Raw genomic sequence first — 12,267 nt, forward strand, 5'->3', positions numbered from 1 at the left:
ATAAACACTTTTTATTCAACTTGTTTTCTACAAATACAATTCTAGCAATTTAGCAGCAAGTAACGGGCATAAGTTAACTAAGATATATTTTACATAAAGCAGGCGCCTACCATCTGAGATGCTTGTAACTGAACGATTGTTAAAGGTTGTTCTTTGTAGACATAAGATTATAACGCGTTAATTACACTTGAGGTGGTGGTTTTCTTAAGCACAGCTGCCCAGTTATGTTTTTCCGATCCACAGATACTTTGTCTTCGCATTTCTCCTCAGACCTTTTACAAAGTTTTTCCTCTCTTGCTTGTGTCTCGACGTCAATGTTTCCCATATCGTCATTATGTTGTTATTGAAATCTTCCACCATCTCTCTCATTTCAACTAACAACGCCTTTCTTGAATCTGATAAAGGCAATGAACGGGATTAATTGAAACAGCAGACACAAATCCGGCTTTCTTAGAACATAGATTTGCAAATGAGGCAGAAAATTGTCTTTTTTGTATGACTAAGAGCAGAGAAAGTGGCTCTGATGAGGGGAATGGTTTAGAATGCTCGCAGGTGGAACTTTCAATACATTTAAGGATATAATGAGCGGATATTTAGCAACAGCAATGCAATACAAATACTGACTGTTAACTGCATGCTTAGAACTTACCGAGTTGCCATGGATAAGTCAGGGATCGCGCTCTCAAGCGTCGTTTGACTTCATAGATGATACCAACCAACGTGAAAGCTGCCAATACCGTAGTGGCTGTGAGAAAGGTTCTTTGAAATAAAGTGCTCCGACTATCAAAGATACCTGTTGACTTCTCAACTGGGAGTGAGTCGGGGGGCTCCTACAAGATAAAGTTATTTTTACTAGAAACTATTAAAAAATCAACTATTTTACTTCGTACTGAGGGTGAATGTCGGAAAAAGAATTACCTTCTACAGGTCATCAAATGACCATAAGCAGGAGCCCATCTGGAGCGTGCAACTTCCATACAGCGTCTGTGAAACGGCGTTTTCACAAGTAGGTTTATTTTTAGACTAGCCCTTCCCGCGAATTAGGTAAAAAAACAAAGGCAGTTCCGGTTCGGTGACCCTGTGACGTCAGCTTAATCTCTTGTAATTGGTCATTGGGCTCCTGTGGGAGTCTCATTCGCGGAAAATTCAATCTAAAAATAAATCGGTCTGTGAAAACGCCGATACACGAACGCAGTAGAGTTGTAGGCTCCGGGTCATGGGTTCCTGCCATAAGACATTCACTGAACTCTAGTAAAGGAGACCGTGCGTTGTTCCAACGGCATAGGTCAGACTAAAATCCACAGCCGCAGGTTTTTTCGCGGCCCAAAACTTTTCAGGCGCCAAACAAGATGTTCAAAAACACGAAACTTAATTGCAATTAATTGTAATGTTTCTGAATTATAATCTTGAAGGAACAGCCTTTGGGAACGCCCTAGAGCCAAACCGTAAGCGGGTCTACTGAAGCTCTATCAGTGTTGTATTAGTATTAGTAGAGCATTCGAGCCACTAATCGGCCAGTTATGGTCCGATTCCTGTTAGGAACACGCACATTTCTATGGTGTCATACAAAACTCTTCAAGCCAATTGAGGTTTTCGAATAGATTTTAGGATAAGGACCTTTAAGAAACGGAAGACATAAGTCGTGAGATCGTACTTACCGATGAAATAATCGCGTTTTTGGCTTCCTTGAAACCGCGCTAAGCACAGTTATCTCTGTTCTTGTTTCCAAGCCAAGCTATCGGGAAAGGGGAGCTTGGAGGGTAAGAATTAGGAAGGGGGTGTGCTCAAGTAACCCAACAATTTTTTTATCTCATACTTGAACTTGTACCTTTAATTGTTTTGTGTTCTCCTGAATAAGACGTGCGATTTCGTTGGCAAAGCCATGTTGAGTGTAAGCCTTGAAACATTTTCTCAGCTTCTTGGCCTCTTTACCCATTACCACTCCATATGTGGATGAATAATCCAGAATTTTATTTACTCGAAGATGTTCCTGTTCAAATCTCTCTTTGCCGCTTCCTGCACTGTACGTGTCTATTAAAGCACCGATGACCCTCCGTTTCCGTAGAGCTGTGTAGATATCTTCAAAAGTGTGGTACACCTGATCTTGAAGAGACAATATAAAACGTAACAATGGTTGAAGAAGGGCCCTTGCAATTTTTGTCGGATTGCACAGACATTATTGTGCTCTCCGACGATGAATAAGGAATAATTTCACAAGGTTATGGACACAAGAAATTATGGTCTCCGACGCAAACGCAAATATAAGTCCCAAGCCTTTAACTGAACTGTACCTAATCTCTTCATGTTTAAATCGTTACGATCTCTGTTCCAAACAAATTTTACTGTTTTATTCGCAAATTATCACTTTTTAGAAGTACTACGAAGTCCTGTCGAGCTAAGAAAACACCGTTGTAGTTGTTTTTCCAACGAAAACAACAAATACCTGTCTCCATCCTTGCATTTTTCCGTATTCCCATTCTGTATTCAGGTGAATCCTCGATCGCTGCTACCTAAAATATGAAAAAAAGGCTAAAAAATCTATATAACTCCCCGACTGACTGGTTAAATGTGTTTTTCATAAAAGGGTCACAATCGCACCGTCACAGGTCGGCGACGGTTTGAAACCCTTAACTTTTATGATTTTTGTTTTCTTTGGGGTAAAGAGAAAACTGCTAATTGCATGTTGACTGCCGCGATAACTTAAAGTTTATTATTATTATTATTATTATTATTATTATTATTATTATTATTATTATTTATATCCATAGTTCATGCACAGGCGTCGGTGACCTTTGCACCGTAAATTTTGTAGTCTGTGTCCAGTGTGACGCTTGTAAGGGATGTCGCCATGAAGCTATTCACAAGTCCAAAGATCACCAATCCATATAGAATGACAACAACGGCAAGAAGTCTTCCAACAAATGAGATCGGGGCGCGGTCGCCATATCTGCGAAGAAGAAACACAGAGATGCGTTTCTTTTTTTAAATATGTCATTGCCATTAAGGCTATTAAACCAAACTTCCTTCAATGATCCCGTCACCTCATTGCTGTTAATTCGTTAGACTTAAAAATCAAGAAACTGAACTACTGTTTGTAGCAAAGACGAGAACACAAACCATCAAACATAATATGGAGTCATTGATTTGTAGCGTACAACTATATTTTTCTCCATTTGAGTTGTCGTTTCTTGAAGATCTGTTCTAGAACGGCTTCTCCCGCTGTGCATTGTTGGCTTAGCAGTTATTGTGCTATTTCTTTGAAAACATCACAGGGTGCACAAAAAATTAACTTTAGAATTTACCTGTGTTTGTCGCTCCTTTTCGTAGGCTCCTGACAGTTTTAACTAGCTTCAATTTATTTCCAGATTCAGGAAACAAAAATGAAATCATGCATGCTTGCTTGCTTGCTTGCCAGGAAAAACTCATGTCGGGTCATTCTGGAAAGAAGTCAAACTTACCCAACAGTTGTCATGGAAACAAAAGCCCAATAAAATCCTTCTGGTGCTCCCAGGATGAACGACTCAGGAAAGTCCCGTGAATTGTATTGAGATTCCTGTCCAAAAATAACACGAGAGGTTTAATTGCGTGTTTTTAAACAACCCCAATGGATCTTCTGCATTCTTAGAACACTGGTTTAAGTTGGTTCGCACCAAATTTTCGAGCAATTCGTTTTTATTAGAGAAAAGGCAAATTTGCTAAAATTTGCGAAAAGGCGAGTTAAACGGGAAAACATTACAATTTCGTTTTACCTAAGTCACTTAAAAGCAAGGCAATCATCTGCCATTTTATTGAGATGCGGGAACCATATCATGCCTTGGGGTCCAGTCCCCTGCAAAGAACACTTGGTCCATTCTCCTTTTCATGAACTGCCAGATTTTTGCGAAGTCCACTTTTCATTCTACTTTGCCCGCTCTGGGCTTGTCTCATGTCAATGTGATTCTCAAGACTCTTAGCAGAATATTTCATTTATCAACACAACCTTGCCACTCACAAATATATATAAGCTCTTTGCAAAACCCAGCCGTGTTTGTGATATTTTTCATAACAATGAAAAAAATTAAAATGACAGCAGACAACTGCAAAAAAAAGAACGAGAGATGGGCTTTCTATATGGAGGCATGCATGCGCATTACGATACAGAGATAACGCTGAATGTCTTGACTTACCACTGACCAAATGATTAGGCCTGCTACATAGGTTATCATGAATACAAGCACCACCGCTGGCCAACATGATACGACCTTCATCAACACTGCATTGGGCATGTCATCATGCGAGTTTGGATTCACAATGTACGCCATTCCAGGTGACTCCACCAGACCATGATAACCAAACTCTTCCGCGAAGTGTGACTGGTCTTTAAAACCATAAACAGGGAAGAAAAAGTCGGTGGGATCCGCGATGCTTGACTTGAGCCTGCGCGAATTGGGCAGCTTCGCTGACTGGTCAAACCCATTTGAGTTTAAGTCCACGTAAGATGTTCCATGTGATTTACACGTTTTACAGCATGTGACTACCAGCTTGCTCAAGATTGGTGGAATAAGGCCACTTGGAGTGCCGTTTTTTGACGACTGGACGTACGGTTGGAAGGCGTACCAGCTTGTGGTAAAGCGTTTATAACAACGACAAGTCTCTGTGCATGATAAGTAAACAAGTTGTTGGTACAAATCAAGCCTTTTATGCTTAAAGCAATTAACGGAAACCCTTCTACGACTAGGTTTAAAACTATACATTCACAATTTCAAAACAAAACAACGTAGCTATGTTAGCGTGATTACGGACCAGAAAAATGTGTTTGTTTTAATGCCTTTTTCGTGGACTCTTGCACGAGTTGACGAAGTGGTAATGGCAAATTGTACATCCAAAATTGTCCTTGCGAGGCCAGAAACGACATCCTTTGGGCAAGTTATGTCACGAAAAAAAGTCAGTCTCGTTCATGTCTATCCTGGCAAGGGCAAGTTAGTCTCGTGCATATTATGTCATGACAAGTCAGTATACAACGGGTTAAAAGAAACGGAGCCCGTTTCTCGAAAGTCCCGAAACTTTACGGGCCATTTTCGGGTGTCACAATTCCTTTTGTATCTCAAAAAGGGAGAAAATTTAAGTAGTCAAGGTTCACAGTCATTTTGAATTTTGTTGCCTTGAAAACATGTTAAAAGATCGGGTTTCCAAAACAAGCCATTGGCAGTTTCACAAACGGCTTTTCGGGCCCGAAAAGTTTTCGGGACTTTCGAGAAACGGGCCCCTGGAGATGGAAACATTGCCTCAAAGGATCATTTTTCAACACAATCGTTCGAAATGAAAACAGAGAGGATTATCGGAAACAAACCTGCATTAATCCAGGCTGATGGACCATCCCCCACGATCGTGTATCCCACCACGTCAATGCGATATAAAGTAAACACCTCAAGATTCCCTAACACCAATGAAAGGGTAGATGAATTTACTCTGATTTCTGTGATTGGTTGATCTTCAATTTTTTCCTGGCCAACAGCGATGACCTGGTACCTGACCTTGTAACCAAGCAACACTCCGTGGATGTGGCGCGAATTGATTTCTGTCCAGCGGACGGGAATGGTCGTCAAGGTAACGTGGCTTTCTGCAGTGATGCTTTGCGGTGGTTTGCTGGGAACTTGAAAGTGAACGATTACGGTGGATTTATTAAGTTCATTCATACATTTTGAGAACTGCGCCTGAATAGATTAACGCCGAAGTCTAAATACTCTTAAGACCACGAGGACGGCTACGACAACGTTATATTAAAAGTATTACTTGCCGTTATCAGGACAATTTTCCCATTGCTCTAACTCGTTCAGCATAGAAAGTGTGTACCAACCTTTGAGGAATAAAATTGTCATTAACGGTGTGGTGGTTCGGAGAGAAAATTGAAAAATCATCGTCAGATCTTCTCGTCCTTCACAGAACCTCACATTTGATCATTTCACACGGTTGGCAGGACGACGGAAAAAAAAAACTGGAAAGAAATGTCTCAAAATGTGAAACGCACGTGCGTGTCTTACGGCAAAGCTATTGTTTTGGTAATCAAAGTCGTCTTTTAGTCCTTGCTTCAGTTCCCTATTTTCTCCCTCCGTAAAACGACTCAGTTGGCGGTAGGGTTGATTTTAGATTCGAGTTATCCAAACTGTTTACGTGTTCTTAAAGAGTAAAATTCGAGGAAGTTTAAATTGCATTTTCTGGACGCAAGTGAAGAGAGGTATGGTAACATTTGACGAGGCCTATACGGGCGTGAATCAAATCAGTTCCATTTTTGTGGACATAACGGATATCGGAGCACAATTTCGCCTCCAACAAAGCATAGCAAAGCAAACTAAAGTAAAGCAAAGTAAAGGCATTTTATTTAACGTCGGTAGTTCCTTCAGTTACGAAACTAGTATCAATGGAAGCCGACGGTGCGCCCTTTCCCCCCCCCCCCCCCTCCCTCCCTCTGTCTGTGCTCCGTTTTACGGATATTTAAAGCTATAGCTACACGGATCAGAGGAAAGTCGCAAAAGACGCTGAAGTCACCGAGAATCGAACCGGCGACATCTTCCTCCGAAAGCCGCGCACTGACCAACTGAGCAACGCCTGCTCCTTGTCGGCATAGACAAGTTTGGACCAATTTTATTTTGGATACAGACGAATTTGAAAAACAGCTTGCACCTTTACTCTCTAATCAGCAAAGCGTTTTCTTCGGCTAGTATTCACCGATTTCCCCTCTTGTAAAAATGCCCAAGTTTTCAACATCCTATTGTAAAATTTTGATAAATTAATGATTTTACTGATTTAATCTGCAAAAAAAGAAGAAAATTATGCCCATATGGACCAAACGAGTTGCTCACCATCTTGATTTGTGATGATAGTTGTATTAATCGCTGGTCCGTATCCTAGAACAGTAAAAGCGCGCACACGCACAGTATACACTGTAAACTTTTGAAGATTGTCAAGGAACACCGAGTTCACGAGCATGCGCTCTCTAGCCTCCACCATTGCATTGGGCTTCTTTTCCTGGTACTCAATTTTAAAGCCTCTTATGATACCGTTCTTGAACCTTGGAGGGACTGAACCCCAGTTAAGCAGAACGGTTGTGGAGCTTGGTGACGAATGCGTGATGAAGGATGGCGGACGGTCGGGAACTGGAAAGGATTGAAAGTGTTACCGATTAGCTAAGGTATGACATGCGCTGTTATTCATTCACGAATTAGCTGCATAGGAAGACTGACATATAGTTCAGGCTTGAACGGGACTAGAAACCATGACCTAGAAACTTACCAATAGTCCATTTCCGAGTTGTTGCATGCCTCAGTTTCAAGGCGAGTCCTGGTGCACAACCATTCAAATAGAAATGAGTTGCGTATTCTTATGCAAATCAAACTCATTTCCCTTTCAATAGTTGAGCACCAAGACTCACTTCGAAACCGAGACAAACAGCAACTCGGAAATGGCCCATTGCGACTTCGCACCAAATATCACGTACGAACATGAGACCTGGTGAGCAGTCTAGTAACTTTTGCGCACATCATACAGCTGACATGCTCCTCCACGTGCAAAAGATGGGTTTGTTCCGAATTTTTCTTGCAAAGCAAACGGGGAAAAACTCTCTTACTGGTCTGAAAGATTCATATCCGTCCACCGACCGAAATAAGCTTTACCAGTCTGAGCTGGGCTTGAGTGAACAGCTGAGAGGATTCCGAAAGAGACCGATGTGAACTGGCAATGGTTTCATGTCAGTTATCATCTCAGAGGAAACCTTGTTTAAAAGGAACAGAGACCAAGTGAGAAAGTGAAAAAACTCACCGTCCTCGAGTGTCTTTACAGATATGGATTGACTCATCTCTCCGTTTTGAGTTGTGAATGCCGTTACCCAGATGAAGTACTCTGTATACTTGTGCAAATTGATCAGAAGGGCGTATGTAACCGACATGTCAACCGTTATGTTTTTTAGAATGCTTGGATGAACTGAGTTTGGCGCTTCTTTATAATACACAGCATAGCCACGAAGAACTCCTCGAATGTTTGGTAAGACAAGTGGATCCCATTTTACAGATATTGAGGTTGAATTCTTGGCATATCCTGTTAGCTTGGCTGGGGGTTTGTTTGGAGCTGTATATTAAACACAAGAGAAAGGCAATGGTTACACCAACGACACAGACAGAGATATATTAGATGCTGACTCGGGGATGCTTGGAAAAAGCCCGGGTGCTTCTTTGAAGAAGTAGAACCTACCACTTTCCATTAATGGTTCGTATGCTCTACCACTGGACTCGTGGGAGATCAACCTCATTCCCGGGACCTCTCCCTTGTCTTAGCCCAGAAGTCAAGGAAGAGGTCCTGGGAACGAGGTTGGTGGGAGTTCAAATAACAATGGCCCCTTTGCAGGATAGTGATCACATGGTACAAAAATCGCCATATTGGAACGCAAATTGCCCACTGGAACATCTAAAACAAAGAAAATTTAGATTAACTTGCTTTCTTTTAGATGTCCCAGCGCGCAATTTCCGTTACAATATGGCAATTTTTGTATCACGTGATCACTATGTTGCAAAGGGCCCATTGGTGCATTTTTGCTATTGTGACGAAAGAGGTGGTAACTGTTAACCCCGGTAAATAAAATGGAGATGTATTTTTTCGATGATGACTGTAGCGCGAGAGAAGAAAAGGGAGAGTAAAAGAGATTCTTCCTGCTCTTCCTGATCCCGTTCTTTTCGTGCGCTTACCTCGACCAAGTGAGCCAACTCATGTCGGAAGTAAGTATTTTTTTTTCCGAGTATGCCGTAAGTCATCATCGAGAAACACACATTTTTTCAATATTTTTATTGGGGATGTATTTTTTACCCTTGGTGGTTTACAAAATGAACATGTCTTTAGGGTTTATGTTCCTAACAAAACATCGGGTCTCGGTTGTTTAAATGGTGAATAACGCCACGCGTCATAAATCCCTTCAAATTCAAATTAATATCTACTTGACAAGGAATTATCCAATGGATAGTGCTATCCAGCCTTTCCAACGCCTGGGGTAGGGTGATCATATATGGCTTACTTTCTTCTGTTGTATCTACTAGTATTGCGTCGCTCCATTTCCCCACTCCTGCTATGGTGAAAGCAGCCATTTTGATGCTGTAATTGGTCCAGACCTCTAGACCAGTGATCTTAAGAGAGAGTACAGAAGCACTGACAGTGTAGTTGCGAATTTTGTGACCAGAAGAAGCGAGTAAATCCAACTTGTATCCAAGACAAACGCCATTCCTGGTTTCCTTCCACACCGGAAGCCAGTAAGCTTTAATCACTGTTGGTTCAGTTCCGATTGCCCTTATGTTACTTGGTGGATCATCGGGAACTAAAAAAAAAATCATGTAAAATAAAGCAGGTTACTTAATATTCAGAAAAAAACTAGAGACACTCACGAGTCCACAATAGGTGGTTTTCACGTGACGTCATCGGCGCCATGTTGGTGGACGAAAACAAAAGATGTCTCATTAGCTTCTTTTGTTCGTCCACCAGCAATTGTACATTGCTGCATTGTTACCTGTGTCTCCAGATATTGGTTGCAAACGGCATTCTCACAGATCAAGCTATTTTTAGACGAGTTCTTAAATAAGATTTGTGTTGCACGAGTATAGACCACTTGCATAAATGGCAATGTACATCCTAAGCCTCACATTCATGAGAAAAATCCTTCGTCTAGAAACATAAGGGCGAGGCTAAGGATGTACAAAGTACTGTTATTCAAATTTAGGTGTCATATATACAAAGGGTCTATACCAGTGACCATTTTTTATCCCATGGGAAATAATTTGTCATGCAAGATTTGTGATTAGCTGGAAAGGTCTGGTTTCGCTGGAAAATCAATCTAAAAAATTGTTGGTTTTCACTCACGTAATCAACAGCCATGTTTCAACGAAAACACAAAAAAACGTTTGCATAATAATAGAGCTGAATTCCCGTAGGATTTGGTCGGGGCTCCAACATGGCGGCCGTTTCTTTGTTTAGGGGCTCCAACATGGCGGCCGTGACGTCATGTGAAAAACGAGAATAACTCGGTCTGTAAAAACGCCGTTCCAAAAATACAATTAAGTTTTAGGCTCCTGGTCAAAGGCTCCTTCGACACGACCAGACTTCTTCAGGCGGTACCTTGAGAATTATAAAAACTTCAGTCATACAGCACGCCTTGCTCTGGTATTCTTGACTATGCAAGCCCCAAAATGCGCGTGGCTTGAGCAATAACTATTTCGACATTACGATGGCCCAGAAGGGTCACAGTCCAGTTTTAATTTAGTGAGTCGTCACCAGTTCTCTCACAGGTCACAGGTTACCGGTCATTGTTTTATCAATACAGAAAGTATTCTAAACATTCACAAAAGCTAACCTTCTGCCTAAAAGCTTTTGTTTAGGCGGCCTAATTCCTAAGGTTTAGGATACTTTCTGTATTGGTAAAACAATGACCTGTGATCTGTGACCTACGAGAGAACTGGTGACGACTCACAAAATTAAAACTGGACTGTGAATAAAATTAAAACTGGACTATGAAAAATTAAAACTGGACTGTGAATAAAATTAAAGCTGGACTGTGAAAAATTAAAACTGGACTGTGACCCTCCTGGGCCATCATATACGACATGTTAATTGTAGTCAGAGAAATAGCACAATAAAAAAATAAGCCTCAAGAGTGGTTGGGGACTGAGGACTTGTGCACCTTTTAAACGAATGAAAGAATGACTAATCAGGCAAAATTACGATGGACACTTCACAGACGGTGAATACAAAAAAACTAGCATCACCTCTAAAGAAATAATGCCGGTTCCAGTGGATTAGAACCAAACTGATGTGCATTATCTTAAAAGCCTAAGAACCTTACGTTAGTCACTACAGTAACACTACTACCGTTCAAAACGCACCGTCTTGGTCAGTATGAACAAACAGAGCATCAGAGTAGTTTCCGAATCCAACAGCGGTTCTTCCGGAGACCTCGATCGAATACAGCTTATACTTCCTCAACCCGCTCAGTTCTACACTCATTGTGGTGCTATTTACCATTACCATGGAAATGTTCTCGTTTACTTTGTCAGCTCTTCGATATTTTACGCAGTATCCTATGAGGATTCCATTCACGTGACTTGGGGGGATTGGTTGCCATGTCACCTTAATTCTCGTAGAGCTTGTGTTGTAGGCCGTGATGTTCACTGGAGCGTGATTCGGTGCTAGATTATGGTGAAAAGAGCAATGATAATTCTGGGAAAGGTTGTAAATTGCAAATCTCGGAAACGAAATCAGAGTTTTAATGCAGTTTACTTTGTACCATTTTTACCTGGAGACGTCAAACCCCTCGTTGATAACCACAGTTAATTCTCAGCCAGTGTAAAGCGTGTAGCGCGTGTGGACACTCAACGTTGATTATGATCAACTGAAGTATATATCAGGCTATCATACGCCATTCAATTTTATTCAATTATGGTTCTATTCACATCTGCGAAAATTCAAATACAATAGGCAGGGTAACCTCGCAATGTGAAACAAAATGGCGCCATATCGTGGGGCTGCCACGATTATCATCACCATGCTTGAGGCGAGAAGAGAACCGAGGATAGCTAACGAGAATAGAAGATAAATCCAAATCTTCCCTCCATAAAGCAATTAGAAATTTCGTCAGCTTATACCACCACGTGTTCGCCATTTTGTTCAATAGACCATTTTACAGTTGGAGCTTAGTTACCTGGCCTAAGAATAGAAGTGAGGCTGCCGGTTACCCTACTTTGAGACAAACCTTTGCGCTTTTCTATTGTCAACGTAGACTAATTAGAATTACAAAAACACAATTTACACGAGAAAAGCATTGAGGTCTGTGTCAATACAAGGCCAACGACAGCCTCGCAGCCATTCATAGGCTAGGTCGCTGAGAAAACTGTAAACTGTAAAATGGCAGACCTATTACGCAATGTGATACAACATTTGCATGATGACGCCATTTGACTGCAAGTCCCAGAATACTTTAGGTTTTGCTTGCCTCATGCTAATTAGAGCTATTGCTACTTTTACCCCGCAGGGAATAAAAAATTTAAATAAGATAAGAAAGCAAACTGAATTCTGGTAGTTGTAGTCAAATGGCGCTATCGTGAACGTTGCGCCCTTGAGGTTGTTTGAAGAAATTATAATCCAATTATAATCAGAGGCTGTAATTACCCATTTCGTATTTAATTCGATTATAATTCGATCAGAATCGAGGACTAATGTGAACACGCCTTTAGTATTTCATAACAAAAGCAGGTGTTACGT

The 12,267-nt window shown here is 41.2% G+C and overlaps 1 protein-coding gene across 1 annotated transcript in view; it reads right to left on the bottom strand.

Moving 5' to 3' along the window:
- LOC138049756 (protein sidekick-1-like) overlaps window positions 1-12,267 on the bottom strand; it is a 25,320-nt gene continuing 13,053 nt past the window's right edge. The window contains exons 14-25 of the mRNA XM_068896165.1: window positions 10,893-11,195; window positions 9,038-9,334; window positions 7,795-8,100; window positions 6,840-7,133; window positions 5,330-5,632; window positions 4,167-4,633; window positions 3,459-3,553; window positions 2,791-2,947; window positions 2,444-2,510; window positions 1,829-2,103; window positions 650-830; window positions 1-395 (exon numbers count right to left, since the gene is read on the bottom strand). Coding sequence (XP_068752266.1) covers window positions 223-395; window positions 650-830; window positions 1,829-2,103; window positions 2,444-2,510; window positions 2,791-2,947; window positions 3,459-3,553; window positions 4,167-4,633; window positions 5,330-5,632; window positions 6,840-7,133; window positions 7,795-8,100; window positions 9,038-9,334; window positions 10,893-11,195 — 2,918 coding nt within the window. The 3' untranslated portion in view covers window positions 1-222. The remainder of the gene's footprint in view (window positions 396-649; window positions 831-1,828; window positions 2,104-2,443; window positions 2,511-2,790; window positions 2,948-3,458; window positions 3,554-4,166; window positions 4,634-5,329; window positions 5,633-6,839; window positions 7,134-7,794; window positions 8,101-9,037; window positions 9,335-10,892; window positions 11,196-12,267) is intronic.

This window comes from Montipora capricornis, chromosome 5 (genome assembly GCF_036669925.1).
Source record: "Montipora capricornis isolate CH-2021 chromosome 5, ASM3666992v2, whole genome shotgun sequence".
NCBI classification, from domain to species: Eukaryota; Metazoa; Cnidaria; class Anthozoa; order Scleractinia; family Acroporidae; genus Montipora; species Montipora capricornis.